Source organism: Anas acuta, chromosome 1 (genome assembly GCF_963932015.1).
Source record: "Anas acuta chromosome 1, bAnaAcu1.1, whole genome shotgun sequence".
Classification (NCBI taxonomy): Eukaryota; Metazoa; Chordata; class Aves; order Anseriformes; family Anatidae; genus Anas; species Anas acuta.
In genome coordinates, this window is record NC_088979.1 from 21,581,658 (window position 1) to 21,603,703 (window position 22,046).

The 22,046-nt window shown below is 42.0% G+C and overlaps 2 protein-coding genes across 3 annotated transcripts; one reads left to right on the plus strand and one right to left on the minus strand.

Moving 5' to 3' along the window:
• Positions 1-294: 294 nt before the first annotated feature.
• Positions 295-4,968, plus strand: GTF3A (general transcription factor IIIA). Its single transcript, XM_068672139.1, has 9 exons — positions 295-552; positions 654-754; positions 1,068-1,164; positions 1,359-1,447; positions 2,322-2,395; positions 3,562-3,645; positions 4,061-4,290; positions 4,366-4,425; positions 4,678-4,968. The coding sequence occupies exons 1-9, from the start codon at positions 337-339 to the stop codon at positions 4,837-4,839; spliced, it is 1,113 nt and encodes a 370-aa protein (XP_068528240.1). The 5' UTR covers positions 295-336; the 3' UTR covers positions 4,840-4,968.
• On the minus strand, positions 4,885-9,694 carry MTIF3 (mitochondrial translational initiation factor 3). Of its 2 annotated transcripts, none has more exons than XM_068672146.1 (4): positions 9,613-9,694; positions 7,364-7,827; positions 6,026-6,171; positions 4,885-5,165 (listed from the first exon to the last, which is right to left on the minus strand). In XM_068672146.1, the coding sequence occupies exons 2-4, from the start codon at positions 7,824-7,826 to the stop codon at positions 4,953-4,955; spliced, it is 822 nt and encodes a 273-aa protein (XP_068528247.1). In that variant the 5' UTR covers position 7,827; positions 9,613-9,694; the 3' UTR covers positions 4,885-4,952. The 2 variants fall into 2 exon arrangements, with proteins under 2 accessions (XP_068528247.1, XP_068528252.1); XM_068672151.1 differs by lacking the exon at positions 9,613-9,694 and adding an exon at positions 9,346-9,564.
• Between the last annotated feature and the right edge of the window lie 12,352 nt (positions 9,695-22,046).

Consider the following 22,046-nt stretch of genomic DNA (forward strand, 5'->3'; position numbering starts at 1 on the left):
GGAAATGTGAAAATGGCTTCGCAAGATCTCAGAGCCCCCCAGCTCCGTGCAGCCCCACAGATTCCTGAAGGTGTGACCTCGGGCTGTGGGGGGACAGGGGCGACAAGCCACAGGCACCATGAGGTCCTGGACAGCAGAGACACCTCCGTTTGGGCTGAAAACACCTAAATTAAGGGCAGGTGGTGGGAAGAGTGCAGCAGAGGGGAGGTCCCCTCTCTGTGAGCCCCCCTCATGGCTCCCCCTGCCCGCCCGCCTTAGTGGCGGATCGCGCACGCGCGCGGCGCCACGGCCATTTCGTCGCCCGGCGGCGGCGGCGCGCTCACGTGACCCTCCCGCATGGCTGTGGAGGGAGCGGCGGCGGCGGCGGGCGCGTCCCCGTCCCCGTCCCCGTGCTCGTGCCCGTCCCCGCCCGGTGGCAGCAGCAGCATCGGGAGCGCGCCCGCCGCCTCCCCCAGCAGCACCCGCCCGTTCATCTGCTCCTTCCCCGGCTGCGACGCCGCCTTCAGCAAGGGCTGGCGGCTGGACGCGCACCTCTGCCGGCACACGGGCGAGGTGAGGAGCCCCCTGACGGGTCCCCGGGGGTGGTGGTGGGGTGGGGGGGGTGTCCCGGTGCCGTCCCCGTCCCCGGTGCCATCCCCGGTGGTGTCTTGCAGAGGCCGTACGTCTGCGGGCATGAAGGCTGCGGGAAGGGCTTCACCAGGGAGTTCCACCGGGCTCGGCACCTCCTCACGCACAGCGGGGAAAAGCCCTTTGAGTAAGGACCAGGGGTGTTTTTGGGGGGGATTTGGGGGTTTTTGAGGCACGGGGGTCCTGAGGGAGCCGGGGGGGCTATGGGAGTGGGCAGATCTCTGCCTCGAAGGGAGAGGAAATAAAGGAAAAGCAATCAACAAAGCCATGGACTAAGATTTAGAAATTCCTATATATTTAACTAAAATCCTTTCCTCTTGCCATGTTTGCCAGTGGCTTTTAATGGTAACAACCTCAGGCTTTTCATATCTTTAAGCCAAATTTTCACATTTGGGCTATGAATTTTGGTGGTTCTTCCTCTTGATTTAGTTTATTTGCAGGTGCACGGCTGATGGATGCAATCAGAAATTCGGGACAAAATCAAACCTGAAGAAACACATCCAACGCAAGCATGAAAATCAGCAGAAGCAATATGTGGTGAGTAACTACCTGTGGTGCTGCAAAACTAAAGGCTAAGCAAGCTCCTCGTGGGATGTCCACTGAGATTCTTGAACTTGTTATTACGCAGAACTTGTGTGTGTCCAAATACTGCAGTTGGGATTTCAGCAAACACAGGTGGACTGGGCTCTGTCATTGTTTGGCCTCTAATGACAACTTAATTTCCTAAATAGTGCGACTTTGAAGGCTGTAACAAGTCTTTCAAGAAACATCAGCAACTTAAAGTTCACCAGTGTCACCACACCAATGAACCTCCCTTCAAGTAGGTGAATAATTTTACTGATAAACTTTAGAATTCCATGTAAATGATATAGATGAAAACATGTGCCTCCTCCCAACCTTTTCATTGATGTGGCATTTAATACCTGAAAAAACTTGCATGAATGTAGGTGTGATTGCGAGTGATTGCCAGTACATTTCTTGTGCTGGTTGTTTGCTCAGTAGTCTGCTTTGAGCAACCATCATGGTGCACTGTAACTTCAATTTTCCATGTATTATGTTAGTATTTATTACAGGTTCACAGGAAAAACAAACTAGTCTTGAATTCACACAGTCTGAAACACAAACATAAAATATTGCATGGTAATGAAAAATGCAGTTACCTCTGTTTTCCAGTGAAAAGTAGGAACTTGGCTAACGCTGAACTGAGCAGTGGCTTAAAAAAAGGTGAGAGCCTTGAACACCGGTCTGAGACACTGCATTGCAACTTCCATTATTTACATCACACGTTGGTACAGATCTGCTAAAAGAATCTTGTGTTTCTTACAAGTGGGACACACTTCACAGGAGTGTTCCACTTAAGTGCAGTAGTGTGGCTGGGTCACCAGTACAATACGCTTGTTGGTGCTCTGCTACTGCCCTGACTGCTAGATTTGTACAAATCTCTTAAACCTTCCACTTTCTATCTCTATGTTTGGAGAGCTGGAGTATGAAGGATATCAAGCTTGATTCTTTAGCTAAAGCTTAATTTGCTGTATACAAGGGAAGCCTTATGTAATTTACTTTTACAAGGGGGGAAATGGAACAAATCTCTGGGCAAGGGGAAACTTGGGTTATTTTGCACACTTTGTGTCTGACTTCAAAAAAAAATATGTGGATGCAGTGCAAGAAATTAAACCAGTATACTTTGTACCTAGATGTAGTCATGAAGGATGTGGAAAGAGCTTTGCTACTCCAAGTAGACTAAAACGGCACGAGAAGATACATGAAGGTAATCCAGTTTTTCTTCTTGCTACTATTATGTTTTAGCAGAAGAAAAAGGACTTTTTCTGGTGTGGATGGTATGCACGGATGTGATAGTACTCTGGGCCTAGTGATCCAGACAAAGTAAGAATACCTGTTCTGAATGGTCAGCAGGGATACAATTGCAGGACACTGCAGCGTTCAGTTGTGATGTACTTGTGGCAGGCTGAACTGAGCTCAGGATGCCTTTCAGTTATTTATTTTTCTCCTGATATGCTTCCTCATCAATAACCTATCTCTTGGACAGAAGGTGTGGGCTAATGGTTAAGCCACTAGCCTGTTCTGATCCTGTTGGTTAGGAACAATTCCCAATTCTGCCACAAATTTCTTAGGTAACCTTGGCAAAACCACACAGGCTTGCATATTTAAAGTTATTAATGTATTTATGTGAAAGGTATTAAGTGGAATTGTCAGGAGGTGGTCATACAGGTGCTAGAGCTAATTCTGCTACACTGCTACCCATTCTTTTAGTAGTCCTGTCAGCTAACTTGCTTTACAGTGCTAGTAAAAAAAACCTGTGGCTAGGAATAATATCCAAAAAGCTATGACTTGTACTGCATTCCTTTCTTAAGGCAGGGATTTGCTTACATTTCTTTGGCCTTTCCAGTCAAAGAACAGTGTTGGCTTTCTGTGGTTCATTTAAAAGCCATCCTGTCTGTTCGATAACAGGATGGTCTCTTTAGGCTTGAGTATTACTATATGGTAAAGTTCTTCTGTTTTTTAATATGCAATACAGATATTTATATGGAAATACATTATTGCAGTTACATACCTGAATGAAAGTGTATGGCTGATGAGAAAGTAGTTTTTCTGAAGACAAGAAGAGGTAGAGCTTCATAAAGTTCTTTAAATTGGAAAAGACCTCTGGAAGTTATCTGGTCCAAATCCACACTTGGTTAGACCAGCTTGCTCAGGGCTGCATCCAGTCAGGTTTCGAATGCCTGCAAGGGCAGGGATTCCACAGCCTCTCTGAACAACTTGTGTCTGTGGCCTTCTGTCCTACCGTGCAGTATGGGAGGAAATGAGGAATATTTGCCTCTAATTTTCAAACACTGGAGGTGGAATTTGCTCTTGTAACAAAGTGGACTGTTTGCCAGACCCTTTGTGATTGTAAACAGCTGTTGTCTTGAACAGGCTATGCATGCAAGAAAGAAAACTGCTCATATATTGGAAAAACGTGGACTGAGCTTCTGAAACATAATAAAGAAAGTCATACAGGTAAACTCCAAATGCTTCAGTAAACCAAACTTAATTTTGAATGATTAGGAAACAAAATGCTCATCTGAAAATTAGTCCTTGTTTAACTTGCCCCCTCGTCATTGTACCTAGACAAACTTGTTTACTAGCACTCTCTTGGTAGAATGTTATTAGTCTGGCTAGACCTTTAACTGATGGAAGTGTTGCTCAGTATGCTAACTTTGCTTTGTGATCCAGTTAATGAGGAATTGTATAATGTAGGATTTGGGATCTAGATAACTCCTATTGGGATGATCTCTCCTCATCTGAGTTCCCTACTTCATGTGAGTTTTAGCTTAGTGGTAGAGGTTTGATTCTAGGGTTTAATTCTAAGCTCCTGTAAAAAGCTGTTAACTTATATTCTGCTTCTGTGTCTTTCCCCTCTACCCCTCCTCAGAGCCAATAGTTTGCAGTGAGTGTTCCAAAACTTTTAAACGCAAGGACTACCTCAAGCAGCATCAAAAAACACATGCTGTGGAGAGGGAAGTCTGCCGCTGCCCAAGAGAAGGATGTGGGAGAACTTACACAACTTTATTTAACCTTCAAAGCCATATTCTCTCGTTTCATGAGGAAAAAAAGCCATTCTCTTGTGATCATCCAGGCTGTGGAAAAGTGTTTGCAATGAAGGTATGTATCTTTACACTTCCCTAATCTGAATTCCATGATCTGAAACTAAACTTTCTTTTTCCTTTGCAACTGTAGCAGAGCCTGGCAAGGCACATGGTTGACCATGATCCTGAAAAGAGAAAGCTGAAATTAAAAGTAAGTTGTACTCTTAAAGAAATCCTCTCACCCGTATCCTGCCACCTCACAGAGGAGGGTTAACATTAAGTGTTTTAGAATGTGATTTCAAGTGGGAAAACAGGCCAGCTATCTAATTAGAGGGATTCTTGATCTTTTGGAAGTTCCTTTAGAAGTAGTGCTAGCCTTTTCATTGTTTTTTCTTCTACCTCCATCATTAGTCTTGGCATCATACATATGTGAAGTTGCTAATTCTGTATTTATTTCTGCTAGAGTAAACGTTCTCGCCCTAAGAGGAGCTTAGCCTCTCGTCTGAGCGGATACATTCCTCCTAAAACGCAGCCAGGAAAAGGTGTGGCTGTGACAGAGAGCAAGACAGTGGATAAACCTGTGGAAAATGAAATACCAACTGTTGAAATTCTGACTCTGCAGTAAAGGCTAATTGAGACAGTTTTCTTCGTGGAATGACCAGTGCAAAGCTCAACAAAAAACACTTTATTTTTTATTTTTAAATAAGAAATTAATATTGTTTATACCTCTTCATAAAGTCACTGAGACACCCCACTTGACTTCTGATCTTCATTTCCATCTTTGTTTACTGCACTGTTTTTCTGCTTTTCCGCCTTCTGGTGTGCTTGCAACTCTTTGTCAGACATGTGTCTCAAAATACAGGTACCTGTTCCTTCTTTAATAGCTTTTGGCTTGGAAAGGTAAGTGGCTTTGTCAGACACAGTCTCCAAAATCCGATCAAAAAGGATGAACTGAAAAGAAGGGGAGAAATTGGGTAAAATGCACAAACACGGGTAGAAAAACATTTCAGACTGTTTTGTTAGCCCTAGTTTGAGCAGTTTAATTTATCAAGATGAACTCTCAGCTCATAGTTAAGTTTTTAAATTTAAGGAAAACCTAAATGTGGACTGCCATGAAGTGTTCCCTCCCCTATCCAATTCTTCCACATGATACCCTATCCAATTCTTCCACATGATACCCTTTCCCTGTAAATTCAACTTCCTACAAAAATGTTTTGCTCCTTTTGAGTGAAGTGACATCACAATTTTTTTTTCCAGCAATTTACCAATTCATTGCACATGTTAAAAGGAAAAAAAAGAAGTATTTGGAAAAAAGCCATTTGTGCAGGTGACAAATCTGAAGGCTCTGCAGTTATACTACTCGACTGCCATCCCAGTAGCTTTGAACACAGCAATGAAAAACTATCCTTAGCCACAGGATGCACAAATGAGTCTTTGAAAGTGCAGCTAAGTTATTGAAATAATCCAGCTAAAACAGAATCTATTAAAAACCTTACTGCAATATACCTCAGTATGTGAGCTGGCTGAAGGTATAGATGGGAGAGTTTTACCAGCCCAGTTAAGGTAGTGCTGAAAAGAAATAGGAACTGCTTAAATTCTGCCGTCAAGACCAATATTATACTGGCATTCTTAACAAAGTGTAGTATTAGAATTGTGTATACAGGACTGCAGTGTTTGAACAGATGTAGCAACCACTGCTTTCATGGGACCTACACTTATTTTAGCAGTGAATGATACGTTAAAAGAAGAAAGCAGCCCTGTAGAGGGGAACTTAATACCAGTACACCTGTGTAATGAAACTGTCCACTTACCATGTCTGTATTGCTGTCCTTTGCTTGGCGGACGGTAACTTTAACGTGGTACTTCTTTTCAATCCAGTGTGCTATCTGCTTAGTCTTGGTCTCCAAGTCGTTCTTAGCAATAGCTGAAGAAAAGGATAACTCCTTCTGAACTAGCCCTGTTTAAAACAGAACTAAGATTGTGTTGGTGTAGCGTGACAAACCTGCATTGCTTTCTTTCAATAACCTGTGGTGTTTTGCTTAACTCCCTTCCCCGTGTTGATTTCTCATAGAGTTCCCAGTCTTGTGGCAGTGGCTAAATTGATACCTCACACTCACTGCTGTAACATGAAAAGTGGCTGCACGTTTGGGGCACACGGGAATGTCTCTTCAGGGTCAGAATGTGCAATATTTTTATTTCAACTGCAATTTTGTTTGTACCACCCAGAGTGCAGGCCTAATGGACAAATAGGTAAGCACTGGATCTGGACTTTAAGGCAGTATACAAATTCCTGTAGTTTGCTCGTGTTGTAGCTGAGTGTGAAAGCCTTAAAACTAGGCATCTCTGTTCATCTCAAGCCCATTTTCTTACACGGTGAAGTACGATATTAAAGTGGAAGTACAAGACCTTGTAATACATTTAAACAAGTTGGTCTCTTCCTCCTTAAGGATTCTGCAACGTAGTTACTACATGAATAATCTTTTTTAGCTTCTGGAACAGAAAAATTGACTACCACAGCAGTGCTCTCTAAAATGATACCCAAAGCACAGATACCTTCCTTAACCTGAGGGTCAAGACAGTACAAGGTCAGATGCCTTTTCTAAAACTTTTTTCCCAAACTCAGTTTGTTAAACTGCTGGAGCAGATGAACTTAATACACAAAAGTTTCCAAAGTGTTCAATACTAAAAAAGTTGTTCTCTTATTCCATAAAAGAAAGGGCTCCAGACTTTCTCCTCCTAGAAGCAGGCCAGGAAGAGAAAGTTTCACAATTACTGGTGATGAAACTAAATTTGTGTATCTGGTGCACATAGTTTTTACAAACTGTCATTTATGCCTTAATAATTAAGAACAAATTCAGTGAGTCTTACAAAACCAGAATCTAGTTGTATTAATAATAGATATTGAAATAAAACAAACAAACAAAAAATCAGCTGATGCCAAAATAGTAAATCCTGAGAAAGCAATAGAAGGCTTCCCTGGAGAAGACTAATCCAAAATTTTATTTTCACTAGTGCAAATCCTTAATAGCACGGACTGCAGTGGCACTGCTTTGGATTTACACAAATGCAAGTAAGAGGATTTAATCTGCTGAAACCACTTTTAGAACAGCATTTTTCAGTGTTCGTTGTAACGTTAACAATGTATGTACCTGCTTTTGAACTTCCTTTCTTCTTCTCTGCACGCTTAAGCTGCTCTTCATGAATCTGCTGCCCAGTCATTAGCCTGTACACAGGAGGGTCGACGTTCTCACGAAGCAAAACGAGTTTCAGGCCATGCTGATCCATAAGTCTGAGTGCATCCGCTCGGTGCATATTTCCTAAGCTCTCTCCGTCCTGGTTGAGGACGTGCAAAATCCGATACGGAATTCTTCGCCCAACACTTCCAAACGCTGTTTTCTGTTTTGGTTCTCTGTGAGATTTTTCAGCCGTACAAAACGGCTGAGCAAGTCCGAACACTGTTGTCTTTTTAGGGTCAGGTACCACCATGCAGAATGGAGAAAAGACTCCCTTTTGTGCTGTCTGTGTCAGGAGAGTACCAAAGAATCTTTTTGCATATCCATTCTCATTTCTGGTTGCGTGACATAAAAGTTTCATCACACAAAAGGTGGTCATTCTGAGGAAGAAGGGAAGGAGAAAAAACAAGTTAACTTCATCAGTCAGATTCTTCTACTTGTCATTAGACCTGACTCCACCAAACACCCATCCATTAAACCACTCTGAAAAAGATGTATCGCATTGTTACACAGAACAAGCAATCAACAGTAATTTTACAATAACAAAGGGAGCTTCAAAACAGAGAGAAAATGTGACAAAGGAACAGAATGTGTAGAATTGGTGTTATATTTAGTATTTTAACGTTTAAGCTTTGAAGACTCCAGAACTTCTAGTTCCTTTCTTCTCTGATGCAGCTCCTGTCTGTGTAGAGAAATTAGCTAATGGTTACAAGGAAGTTTTTGTCAAATAAAAATGCTTGTCACACTTTTAAAGTAATGTATTTTCAGTCCAGATTTTTTTTTTTTTCATGAAACGTGCAACACTAGGACTTCCTTTTTGCTTCTGGTACTCCTCTTTGGAAAGTACTATTCAAGTCATGTTGCTTCAGACTTACCCTAAGCACTCAGCCTTCCCAACATCTACAGCCTGACTCTGCTGCTGTGCTTTGTATGGGTTTGGAACTTCAAAATGCCATTTTATCAGGCATTTAAAGTATTGATTGCCTTTTCCACTTTCCACAAACATTAAATTTGGTGTGGCATAATCCTGTTTATAATGAGCTGAGCTTATTTTTTTCCAGTTAACAAAACTTTAGATTTCTTACATAGAGAATACATGCTTTAGATGCAAAGAGCAAACTGTGGAGGATGATCTGTGGTTTTGGTATTCCACGGTTAAAATGCAGCAAGGACTGAGAAGGCTGAAGATGATACAAGAACAAGAGTGAGTCTTGCCTAGTAAGCTGGGAAGAGCGTGACTTCTTTTGCCTAGGAAGAAACATAACTGCATTCTGTACGCATTTATATGCACGTGTATATCACTGTGTAGATGTGTTTCCATGTGCATACATAAATACGTATGTCTGTACACACGTATCTGTGGAAAGGTGCAAACACTCAGCAAGCATAAGGCATTATTTGTAAGTATAAGCAATGTTTGGAATAGGAACAACTAAAATGACTGGTCTGGGAACAAACTTGGTGTAAAAATGGGGAAATTTCACAGCCTGGAACAGACTTACAATTTTAGCAACAGCAGCAAAGCCAATACAAACCGCCCAAAGCCCCATCCAGCCTGGCCTTGAGCACCTCCAGGGATGGGGCATCCACAGCTGCTCTGGGCAGCCTGTGCCAGGGCCTCACCACCCTCTGAGGAACGAAATTCCTCCTTATATCTAATCTAAATATCCTCTTTTAGTTTAAAGCCATTCCCCCTTGTCCTACCGCTATGCCCCCTGACAGCATCCCTCCCCAGCTTTCCTGCAGCCCCCTCTGGGTGCTGTCAGGCTGCTCTAAGGTCCCAATTATTACAATGATTTCACACAGCAGCTGCAGGTCGCTCACTGCAGGCTGTCGGAGGAGCAGCACCACCTGGGTGCGTTACAAATCATAATAAATAATAAATAAATCCCATTTACCCCGCGTCCCAAGGCTTCACCCCCCGGCACCAGCCGCCCCTACGGCCGGGCAGCAGCCCTGTAGCCCCGGGAGCCACCGTCCCGGCTCTGCTGGCCGCCCGCCCGTGCCTTTCTTCCCCGTCTGCCGTTGAGATCCGCCAAAACCCTGCCGATAAGGGCGCTTTTTGGGGAGAAAACGCCGCTTTTCGGGGAAAACGGCAGCGGCGCTGCCCGGTGCGCGGCGCCCAGTACCCGCAGCCCGGTGCTGGCCCCACGGGCACCCCTTACCTGGCGGCCCGGCCCGCCGGGACCCCGGGGGTCACCTCCCCCTTCCCGTCACCCTTCCCTTTCCTCCTCCTCCTCTTCCTCTTCCTCCTGCCTCCACGCCTGCGCCTGCCCGCCCCCTGCGCGCCCTCCCCTCAGCCCTGTGGGTTCGAGCCCGCAGGAAGCAGCCCTGAGGGAGGCCTCGTCACCCGGCCTGCTCGCAGGAAAATTGATTGTTTTTTTTTCATTTTGTGTGCTTTGGTTGGAAAAGCCCTCCAAGATCACCTGGTCCAACCATCCCCTACCACCACTGTCACCCACTAACCCATGTCCCCAAGCACCACGTCCAACCTCTCCTTGAACACCCCCAGGGACGGTGACTCCACCACCTCCCTGGGCAACCCGTCCCAGTGCCTGACTGCTCTTTCTGAGCAGAAATGTCTCCTCATTGCCAACCTGAACCTCCCCTGGCACAGCTTGAGGCCATTCCCTCTGGTCCTATCACTGGTTACCTGTGAGCAGAGGCCGACCCCCAGCTCCCCACAGCTTCCTTTCAGGCAGCTGCAGAGAGCAATGAGGTGTGCGAAGGGGCTGACTGCATTGTCTGCGAAACCATGACATTTCACTAAAGGAGTTCAAAATCAGAAATTCACTCACATTACCATATTCTCATTTAAACACCTTGTCTGCAGTAATGGCTATGGAAACCTGCCATTATCTGAATTACCCATGTAGGTGGTAGACGGTGTTAGCAGCCGGGCTGAGATGTGTAGGTTCACCTGTGCTGTGCAAACGGCTCCTCCTTTTTCCATCCTTTAGTCCTTTAGTTCACTTCTTGATTTCGTTCAGTCTTTGTGCCGTCACAGTTGTGAGCGTTTTGGGAATGGGGATTGCCATCCAGTATAGCAGTGGAGTGCCTAACAAAACCAGATCTCGGTTTGATGCCCTTGAAACAAATAATTGAAATTATACAGTACCCAGTTGTGGAGAGTGCAAAATTCCACAATAAGGAGGGAAAAAAGGAAAGTTTTATGTGGCTCTTTTGATGGTTTGGAAATCAAGTGTGGTATCTGAATGACTGTGAGGTGAAGTTTTGGCAGATAAAAATCCTGGAGATACTATTTTTCATCCTCAGACCCTACAATATGTGTTGGAGGAGAGCTGTTCAGGCTCTGGGCTGCAGGGAGCTCCTGTTGCCTCTCTGAGAACCGTCCCCACAAGACAGATAATTTTCAGCAATGTTAGTAGGAGCAATAAAGTTAATAATCCTCCTCACTGTGATAAAAACTACCTGCATGAAGGCAAGATATTTCAGAGCAGAGTATTTGCATTCCTCCTCTCTACCCTTTATTTAATTCTGTTAAGTTTAAGCTTGATGTTTGTTTTACTTCATGCCTTTCTAATTAAATTTAGTCTGCCAAGAAATAGTGCAGCCTTCTCATGCTGTTTGTTCTCAATTAACTTGATCTTTCTGGGGGCTCATTGTACTCGCTCGCCTTGTCCTTTGTCTCGTCTGTTTACCCTGTAATAGTCCAGGGGCTGTGTTTTTATACAGTGCCTATCACAATTGGGACTGCAGTCTTAATTATCTGAAAGACGCTATCAGAATAAGTTCATTAAATAATAACTTTCTTTCTGCTTTGTCTGATGCACATCATCCTCTGCCTACCCCAACAAGATTCTTAGTCATTTATTTACTTGTGGATTTTTTTTTTCCTTCTTAAATCTACATCTGGCTTTTTTTTTTTTTTTCCATTTGACATTTAGTTTCCCAAGCTAGTTAGCAAAGTCACTCTATCTTCTTTTGTGCCAAATCAAGGCCTGTTCTGCTCGTCCTCAAGCCAAACCACAGATAATTCATGGCACAGAGAATTCAAAGTGGAAGTGAATGAGAAGGAGGAAGGGTGGTGGAGGGAGGGATTGCTTGCCCTGGTTCATGAACAGCACCAGCACCAGCACAGGTGCTGTCAACATGCTCTTGCAAGACTCAAGATGCTACCGGGAAGCTTCCTTCACACTCAGAACTGATTTCTGGGGGACCAAGGGTTTGACTGTGCCCTGAGGATGTGGAAAACTGGCTCCAGTCTTTCTGTCTTTTGGGTAGGTCTGGCCCTGTTGGCATTTGCTCAGCGTACGGTTAGCTATTAGTGATGGCTGGCAGTGAGAATGCCCTTAGCTGGATGACAGTGCTCGCCTGGACACTCAAGGCTCTGGTGCTTATTTCCACTGAAACTCCATCGTTCGTTTCTGGGAAGGAAGCAGTGAGCTGCTGGAGCACCCTGCGTCTGCAGGGGGCTCATCCCTGCTGGCTCCGAGCAGAGGACGGATCTTGCAGTGGCACACGGTGAGCATCTAGCTGCTTTCTAAACTGGAGCTCTCATTCTCGATACTTTGTCCAAAACATTTCAAGGGCCAAACAAGATCATCAGGAATTTATTATTGATACTGCTAGCTTTATGCAAAGCCTGGGGCTCTTGGTTATGGAGCAGTTCCAGAGGGTGGGACAGCAGTTTTTCCAAAGCCGTATTACTAAATCTGTGATTAGCCTCCTGCACAGCCGTGCTTGCCAAAATACCATGCATCTGCACCCTGCGCACCTCTGTTTTCCTGTTTTTCTGCATATTTCCCTCCTCTATAGGGCATTTCGGTGGGGAAGCTTTGGGAAGGGCTCAGAGATTGTGTTTTTCTCCTCCTCTGTCCTGCTCTCAGGCATCAGCTGGCACAGCTTGCCTCCACCTTCCTGCTTCACTACAGCCACGACCACATGGCTCTGCAGCCCTGTTTTGCAGAGGGGCTGTACCTGCCCCTATGTGCTCCTTAGTATATATTTTCCTGTTAGTATTCATAAACGTTTTTCTCACATAACTTGAATGAAAAACTCCCTTGTGCTGAGCTGAGCCCTGCCTTATGCTGCAGAACACGTTGGAGTAAATGCATATTTAAAGGATACAGACATTCTGGGTAAGTCGCAGGTACAGATTCCTGGGTTCTCCAGTAGTTCATTTACTCCTTTTTCATCCCCAGCTTTTGAAAGCTGTTTAATACACACTCTTCTCTATTTTGATTCTTACAAGAGACAGCAAAAAATTAAGGCAAAAAACAAAAATTGTTTTGAATCATAAATGGTCACTGCTAACTGAGCCCTGCGCAGGATAGCCAAAAGAGCTGAGGTTTTGTTTGGTTTCAGAAATCCGCCTCTGTTATGTGAATTAAAATAAATCTTTTGAAGATGTGTGCTCTGACATTAAATTGCTTAGACTGATTAACTGAAGCCAGGCAAGGAACTGTTTTTTTTTTTTTCTCCCTGAAAAGGAAGGCTGACTGAATTTATTAAAATGGTAATCATAAAGCAAGCCTGGGTGTCCCTGTGGCGAGATACAATTAAAGTTAAAACTTCCCAGTGTAGCAAGTTTTTTAAATGCCTAGTTTTACATCTTGACTGTAGGGAGAGGAGTTTCCACTGTACATCTAAGACATTGTTCTGCAGCCTTTGCAAGTTGCTGGGTTCAGCTGCGAAGATTTTAAAAGCTGCTTTTGTTGGCAGCCTAGGACACATCCGTGACCTTATTAAAGTGGAAGTGAAAGCTCTCTCTCTCTCCTTTTTTTTTTTTTTTCTTTTTTTTTTTTTTTTGCAACAGTAAATCTACTAATTTTACAGTCAGTTGAACAGCAATAGATTAATTTGTTTAAAGTCTGCATTCACAAAGAAAACGTGAACTTCGCTGCCTTGAATACCCGAAACTACAGTGCGATATTTAAAGGGTAGAAACTATTACAACTTGCCCTAGAATGGTCCAAGCAGTTCCCTGTCACCTGCTTCTCAGCACAGGTGCTGACCTCCCCGTCTATTCTATCCCTCCTGACAGACTAGCAGCGAGGCTGGGTCTTTGTGTGCAACAGAGAGCGCTTTTCCAAGGACTGGGCCAGTTTTCTTCAGCAACCACAGGAAGCAGAATAAAGAAAAGGTTAAGGGCCACCGCAAGGGTCAGAATGGGTTAAATTTAGTTAACATCAGAGGTTATAGCTTTTAACAAGAGCATGAAGGAAACTTATTCGAAGATGCAATTTGTTTCTTCTTTGTCAACCATTATTTTTTTTTACTCCATTGATGGTGACAGCTTAACAAAGTTTTTATATGCCTGGGTTTTCATCCTTTAGAGGATAAAGAACTGTGATGCAAAAAAGAGATGCAGGTGGAAGACTTTATAAAGCCTCCATGATTTTCAAATTGAGGGTTGAAAGTAGGCTCCCTGCCTGGCTAAGTCAAAAATAATTTGTAAATGTTAAAAAAATGCACATTACGGACAGAGGAGCTGCTGATTTTTTTTTTTCTTCAATTATTTAACTTGCCAAGAGTAAGTGCTTTATCAGAAGCACTACAATGGGCTGGTTTTGTATTTTTATTTATTTATTTTTCCCCAAGGTAATCTTATTTTCTTTTTTATCTCCCTCTAAAGATGATAAAAGTCAAATGCCCTTTAGAACAGTCTTGATCATCTCCCTTCAAGGTGTTTTAGTGTACAGCACATCATGATAGTTCTTTGAGTTTTGTGGGTGTTTTTTTCTTCAATTTAGTAAACAAGCACAAACTACAAAATGCAGTTGGTGGATAGCTCCATCAGGAAGTCCTCGTTCAGCTTCTTGGAATACAAAGAGGAGGAACGTTGAAATCTTTCTGAAAACCATGGAAGAAAAATAGAAAGAATAAGAGCAGTAGGGTGTTTCACATGTTTATACATATTAGCTTATCTTCTGCCAATCTATCTTTTCTTCAAAATTAATTCATAAGATGACTGCAATTTTTTGTTTTATCTTGCTACAAAGTAAAGAACTGAGATCTGAAGACAGAATATAATTAAATCTGATAAGAATTCTTAAGTACAAACTGTATTTTTCTTTTTTGTTTCTTTGTAACACGTTACTCTAAAGGAAAAAAAGCTTATGTGATCATCATATCTGCCTGTCCATCTGTTTTTCTACAAGTTCACCCAGTATAATTTTAATCTCTTGGACACTTCTGCCCAGTTTGCTGAAGAGATGGTGGCCCCTCAAAGCTACTGTACACTTGTAAAAAGTATAAATATACATTTCTAACAAGTTTTGTGAAAATTTGAGATTAAACAGAGGAAAGACCCTCAAACTACCATCTTGTTCATCCAGTTGACCAGGCGGAGTGTGTATATGGACTGCCCAGTTATCCCACACAGCTCTGAAGAATTATTTAGGCTGGAAGGGACCTCTGGAGGTCTCCTTGTCTGAGCCAGCTCTCATCAGATCAGCCACAGTCCAAGAGTGTCCCTTGCTTTGCTGGCTGGCCAGAGGGCTGTGTAGGGGATATGATGGGATGAGAGAGTGCTGCAATGGGGGATTTAGAGACAGGAGAAGGAACTGCTGGAACCAGGACATTTCGAGGACAAGGGAGAGGGGACGTGCTGGGGGTATCAATATTTTTTATGTCGTTGTTCAGTATTGTGTGGTTTGTTGTAAAAGATAGGAGGAACAGTGGGAATTGTTACAGTGGGAACCAAGAGACAACATTCAGTGTGGGCTGAATTCTTCTGGAGAAAGTCTGTTCAGCTCACAGGCACTAGTATTTACATGTATATTAGGATGACACCAGTGGGTGGTGCTTGGTCCCAAAGGAGGACTTCGGAGGCATACTGTACAGACTGACAAAGGAATAGGGAAGGAGAAAAGAAGGGAAGTAGGGACCTTCTCTGTCCCCAACACTGGAGACGAGGACATGATCTGGCTCAGATGGCTGAGGTGTGTGTCCCTTCTCCCTTTGGCCTACCCATGAACAAGGCCAACCTCCACTGAGGAGGTGACTTCCTCATGACATGGCTGCAGCAAGCAAAACAAACCAAAACAAAACAAAAACAAAATCAAACAAGAAAAGATATGACTTGCTACAACCCAGACAAACTGGCCTGGAAAAAAAAACACACAAACTCCCACTTACTATTCTGCTCATGAGCTGCGGCCCAAACTCAGCTGTGAGCAGAATAAGAACATCTTTTTAAAAATGTAAAAATGCCATATTTTTTTTCCTTCTGAGGTGCTCCTCCAGGCTTTAAAGCAATAATTTCAAAAGCTGCATGAAGACAGCAGGCATCAGATGGCCCAGGGTGAGAGGAAGCTTGGAGAGGAGAACTACAAAGAAAGTTGTGTGGATGAAGGCCGCAGACACACCAATGCGAGGTTATTTGCTCGTTGCGAGTCACCGATCGTGGCTTTTTATTAATGCTGGAGCAGCAGGGAGGAAGAGTTAGAGTAGCCCAAAGAGCTCTGATCCATACAGCCTGAATTTCCCCTACATGTTTTGCCTTGTGTTCCTGTTGGCTGGGTGACTCTTGGCTCGGGGGCGAGGGGACGTGAGTTCTGCCACTGCCATGGCCTGTGGACTTGGAGAAACCATTTCACCTCCGTGCCGCTCCTCTCATCTTTTCACCCACTTAAAATCTCTTTGTTGCAGGGTCTTTCCCTAATTACATGTCTGCACCATGCCAAGCACAATGGAGCTGTGCTCTCAGGTTAGGTGCTGCTATAATCTAAACGAACAATAAAGAAATACTGCACTGAGCACTTCACCGGGGCTCTCCTGTTATCTCAGGGCTGGCAGCCTTAATAAAATAAAAGTCCTTCAAAAGATTGAGAGTTCTTGCCTGATGCTCAATTGCTTGCTTTTTGTGTAGCATCTGGAACATGGAAAAGTATCAATTATGATAACTGGCTTGTCAGAAAATAATGATTTACAGTATTTTATTCTTTCTGAATTATTGGCACCAAGTTCTTTCTTCCTGAAATCTCAGTGGTAGCCTCAACACTTCACTGTGCATTATTTTCTGTCAAACTGAATTGTAAAACAACTTGCAGCTTTATATCTTACTTATTTTGATATGTTTTCCTTAACTTTGCTCTTTTGTGTAGGTGCAATTCATGTGTCTGAAATCAGGGACAAAGCCTCCTCCTGAATTCAGTATGCATAATACAGATGCTCCTCTACCAGGTCCAAGATGTCAACATCTTAAAAAAATAAAATAAATAAAATAAAATAAAATAAAATAAAATAAAATAAAATAAAATAAAATAAAATAAAATAAAATAAAATAAAATAATAAAATAAAATAAAATAAAATAAAATAAAATAAAATAAAATAACTATATCCTAGGGAAAAAAATAAAAAAATAAAAAGTTGACATTCTTCAACAACAAAGCATTCATACCAATCTACACTTTCCTTTACATCTCCTGTTCCAACCAGAATTCAGACTGGATTCTTCTAGGAGATACATAAGGAAAACTCATCATCCAGAGTTTTGCATTTCACCCATTCCTACAATTCTCTGTCTTTCATCTTTATATCAGGTTTACTCTCAGCAGGCATATCCAACAAACCTTTCACAGCTAGGCTAAATCTCAGTGTCCAGTATAAACTGAGTGTTCCCAGACTTGTTACTTTGGTGACTTCCAGAACCCACATTGTGCTATCAACTTCTTGTTTAATTCCAATAGTCTTTCTTCCCCTTCCCTTCTGCCCTCCCTCCACATGCTCTAGGGTTATAGGAATAAGTATTTTTTTATTATTATTATTTTTTTTTAGCTCCAAGAGAATTCTGAAAGAATTTACTACTTTGTGATAGAAGCGTAGAATCACAGCTTAAGTCAGGTTGGAATGGACCTTAGGGGGTCATCTACTCCAATGACATATCCAGAATTTTGCATTATGAATGAAAATGATGAAAAACCCTTATTTTGCTGTGAATAACTTCAGAAACCAGCAGGACTCCAATGATTTTCAAGTTGTGCTCTTTTGCATTCTGATGCAGGATTGGGACTTTTATGTTTACATTTTCTTCAAGCAATTATGGTCCTAACAAGCTCAGTCCATTTGAAATTCAAAGAACTATTACATATTTGAGTGGCAGTCTAACAATTTATTTGTTAGTAATTTTAAAACACTATAATTGTGCTGAGACGTCTTTACGTTCTAAGCAATTTTTGTATTTATTTGGATTTATATACCAGTTTTATTTACATGGTATCAGACCATAAGTTATTTATGTAAATTAAACACAGATGCTGGAACCAAAAGAAATGAATCTTTTTTTTTTTTTTTCTGTCAAGAGCAGCAGGAGGTAATTGTTTTCAATGAGAAATTCAGAAACCAGCTCTGCATGAACACATAGAATTCTGCTCAGAAATGCACTGAATTATTCCCACATTCACTATCATCAGGTAACTCACAAATGTAAGTAGTAGTAGTAGAGAGACTGAATAGAATTTTTTCATACTGCAAAAGCTCAGATGCATTCATTATATCGAAGTCCTTCAAAAAGTGTTCTGCAGAATGTTCTAATGAGAACTTTGGTAAGTATAATTGAACATAAAACCAACTTAAAAAAATTAATGTACTAATCTGCAGCTCTGTAGTGTTTTTCCATGTTCAAAGCAGTATGAAATTTGTGCCTGGTCCTAACAAGTAAGGCAGTTAGCATACCTGCAGGAACTCAAGCTTCTTGTTTGTCCACTTGTTTAGAAGGAAATAGAACAACAGAGGTGGAATATTTTTTAACATCCAAATCTCATAGTCATTCATCTCAACTAATACGTTTCAACGTGCTATTGAAAAAGATAAGAGTTATTGTTAGCTGTTTCATGTCTGTGTGAAAATGAAGTGGAAAAATTGCGGTATCTTTTATTAAAAAGCCAAAAAGGGGGGAAAAAAAATAAAAGTAGGCCTAGAACCAGGCCAGTTGGTGCTTTATTTAGTAGTTATTTTTCCATTAGCTCACCCTGTTTTTGTAAACTTTGAAGAGGAATGTTGGGCTATAACAGTAACATTTGCTTTGCTTTTACAGTTACATGTGTGGGTAATGAAAAACAACTGTACTTTGTAAGCTTGAAATATAATTAACTGATGCTCTAAAAGGTAAATGGTTTCTTTTAATTATGTCTAAAAACATTCATAAGCCAAGTAAAGTGATTTATATAGAGTAAATCTAACCAATGTCTAAGTAAGTATATAGAGGTTATCCCCCTGTTTCCTTATATTATTTTTATAAGTATTTATTGTAGACCCTTTGGAAAATTTTCTTTTTAATGAAAATTGAATTTTGGAAAAAATGTAGCATTTCACTGAAGCCAAAGGCTTTACTGTGGGATCTTGGCTCAAGAGGAGGGAAAGGCAGGTCCAAGTCTTCTCTGCATTAAATTCATATCAAAATTTGTCATCTCACATCACTCCAGATCCTAGTTTTCCATTTTCCCATACAGGCCTCCCCAGCCATTTATAAACTGACCACAGGACAGACAGAAAAATACATGCAAAATTTCCAAATCTGGGTATTTTCAATGACATTAAGTTATTAGCTTTTCATTGGCAGTTGAAATATTTTTGCTTAGTGAACAAAGCTACTGATATTTCCCTTGGCTTTTTAAAATGAGTTTGCCAACTTATAGGCCTGCATGCTTGTACCTGGACATGCCCTGAGGTGATTCCTACCTTCATTACCCTCTCCAGGCTGGGTTTTCTATGCACAGTGCTTTTCACAAAGTGCACAAATTACTGATTACTGATGAAGCTGTGCCTCAGAAGTTAAGCTGAGCCCAGGAAAGGATCCTGGTGAGCATTCAGGCTGACATACCCTGTATGAAATGTGCTTTGCTTGGAACCCAGCTCACTAGGATGAGAGGGGCAGATTATTCCACAGGCAGAAGACATCCTCTCAGAAACAATGGGAAGCTGTGCAGTTTTAAATGGAGGCGTTCCACAAAAACAGTGACAGTGGAAAAAATCTGGACAAAGCTGTAAATAATGAGTGCTGCCCAAGTCAGCCAGTTAAAAGGGCAGAACAACACCATTGGTTTGCCAGGTAAAGCCCTTACTTTTGTTGAAGCATCTCTGGGTTGGAAATGCCTCCTTTACACCAAACAAGTCTTTGGGTGGTGGTAGATCACTCACTAAAATTGCATAATGCCATTTGCATAATCGCTCCCATACCCGTAGCCACCTGATAACTCTGCAGGTGCAGTGGTAGTTTTGTTGAACGCAGAAAAGAGGAATTACAGAACCTGATTTTCCTCCCCTCTTGGCTCCCTGTTGGTATGGAAAGGTCCTGTTATCTGGGGCAGGCACGTGGGGATGCACACTTCAGCAACGGGTTACGGGCCACGTTCATTATATGCAAATTTGACAGGGCATTAATCTGCTAGGCATTAACATAATATCAATCAGCACATCAGGGTGATTCTCATCTGATCTAAAACATTCCCCATGTAAGCAAAACAGTTGAGCCACAGGGAGAAATGATGAGCTCATCCATTCTGGATCTAACCATATCCAAATCAGCAAATACGAACCAGAGCTGAACAAGACGCGACGGTGTCTGTAAAAACCAGTGCCTTGCAGGCAGTTTATTCATTTAAATAACCAAATTAAACAAGATAGTCCTAAATGCATCTTACTTAACTTGATTATTTAAATAAGCAGCCATCTGCTATGAGTGACAGAGATTAAGTTTTTCTTTAAAACTTTCTTCTTTTCATTTTTAACACCAGAACTGCTTCACATCCTGTGCCTGTTTCATGCTACGTCTCTGCTAGAGTGTCTTTATAAGGGAACTGGGGGCAGAAGTTAATAGAAATTATAATACAAATACAATCTGAACTCTCAGTCTCCCCAACTTGATACTAATCAGATAAAGGGAGCATTAGCATCCCTATTTATACAATTATTTTAGCCACAGGAGAATCCATTTTTTGCTGGAGCAATACAGCTGAAATCTATCAAGATTAAAAGGCAAGGAAAGATGTGATAAAAAAATGCTAAGTAAAAGCCTTAGCAAGTTGAAATAACCCATTTTTTTATTTGAGGTCGTTAAAAGTATTTTTGTCTTTTTGAGCAGGGAACACTTTTTATTATTCCTCATTAAATAGAGAATACCTTCGGGATTACAAAGCGTTACTTAAGGTCTGATTCTGAAGGCGTGTATGTGTAAGAGCTGCTCTACACATGGGGACTGTCCTACTGACTTTGAAAGGATAAAAGGCTGGAGAAAAGTTATATATGCAGTAGAGTACCAAAGAATTGGGGCTGTGGATGTGATCACTGTTAAGTGTCTGTGTATTGTTGCTTGGAGCTTTGGATAATTATAGTTACAAGGCTTGTACTACAGTAAAATTAGTAGGAGCAAATCGCGTTTAATTGAGATGGGATGTTTTTCACAATGACCTTGTGTAGAGTCTCTCGCTTACAAAACACGTCCTGAGCTCTGCAGTATCTGGAGAAGAGAGGATCCTTGGTTTTGAGACTGGTGTGATACATCTGCCCCAGTAAATGCTCGGCTGAGGGCAGTTGTACATGCTAGCAAGGTGACTCAGTGAGGAGTTAAGACTCCTGGATTTAGTATTTGCCTCCTGCTACCCTAAGGCATCTAAGAGTAATTTCATTTTTCTGTGCTGCCATTTCCCCTCCCACCTGTTGTTTCACTGGGGTAGCCAGCAGGCTCCCTGTGGAGCTTTCCCTGTGTTTCACTTGATGTTCATTCAGTGATGTTCATTGCTGGGGTTATGGTTATGGTGGTGTAGAAAAGGACTGTCCATCAACGGAGCCTCAGGCAGTGGCTGAGCAGCTACTTCCGACCTACAGGATGAACAAGGAAAGCGTGTTAACATAAACCTCAATGCAAAAGGCTCAAGTTAATGCAGTTTTTTGGTTTGGGCATGTCAAGAGCTTATCACATTCACCCTGGCTCACCTCAGTGAAGAGACAGGGCAGGTCAAGGTAACTCTGTGCCTCCAAACCCTCCTGTCCAGCCAAGGTCTGTAAGTGCTGCTGTCCTACAAGCCAGTAAGAAAATATCCCAAGCAAAGAAAGACTAGAAAAGGAACTGAGCAGTATTGCTACACAAATGCATTTTCCTCTTACTAGGTCAAAATATACCTAACATCACGTAATTACATAGGTAGCAGCATGCAGCTGTGGCTATTATAACTGTTAGCAGCTTCAGATTTCTGTCATATTTTGAGTATATTTTTCCTCCAGCAACCAAAGATCTAATATGGGAGGAAAATAACATGGCAGGTTTATCTCAGTACAAAGTTATTCTGACTTTGTCTAATTGATTTAATGTAAATCTAAGAATATTATATCTTTTATTATGTTAAAATAACCATCCCTCCTTCCCAACCCTCACACGCACACACCTCTAGTACTGCTAGTTGTAGTAATTAGCTCAATGTGCTAATGAGAGTTTCCAGGGAAAATGCTGACAGGATTAATTAATGGGTGAATTTCACTTTAATAAATGTATAGGCAATTTTCTAAATGCAGATGGCACAGTCCACCCGGATAGGGGCTCTGCCTAGAGCTACTTAATATGGTAAGTGTCTGGGGAAAGTGGTTAATTTGTAAAATGCTTCATGATACTGATTAGAAGAGAAATAATGCTTATGT

Coding starts and splice junctions, on each gene's coding strand:
- GTF3A (XM_068672139.1), top strand. CDS start 337: ATGGCTGTGGAGGGAGCGGCGGCGGCGGCGGGCGCGTCCCCGTCCCCG. Junction 553..653: donor TCTGCCGGCACACGGGCGAG/GTGAGGAGCCCC, acceptor GGTGTCTTGCAG/AGGCCGTACGTCTGCGGGCA. Junction 4,291..4,365: donor GAAAAGTGTTTGCAATGAAG/GTATGTATCTTT, acceptor TTGCAACTGTAG/CAGAGCCTGGCAAGGCACAT.
- MTIF3 (XM_068672146.1), bottom strand. CDS start 7,826: ATGACCACCTTTTGTGTGATGAAACTTTTATGTCACGCAACCAGAAAT. Junction 6,172..7,363: donor GAAAGGAAGTTCAAAAGCAG/GTACATACATTG, acceptor TGTTTTAAACAG/GGCTAGTTCAGAAGGAGTTA. Junction 5,166..6,025: donor AGGACAGCAATACAGACATG/GTAAGTGGACAG, acceptor CCTTCTTTTCAG/TTCATCCTTTTTGATCGGAT.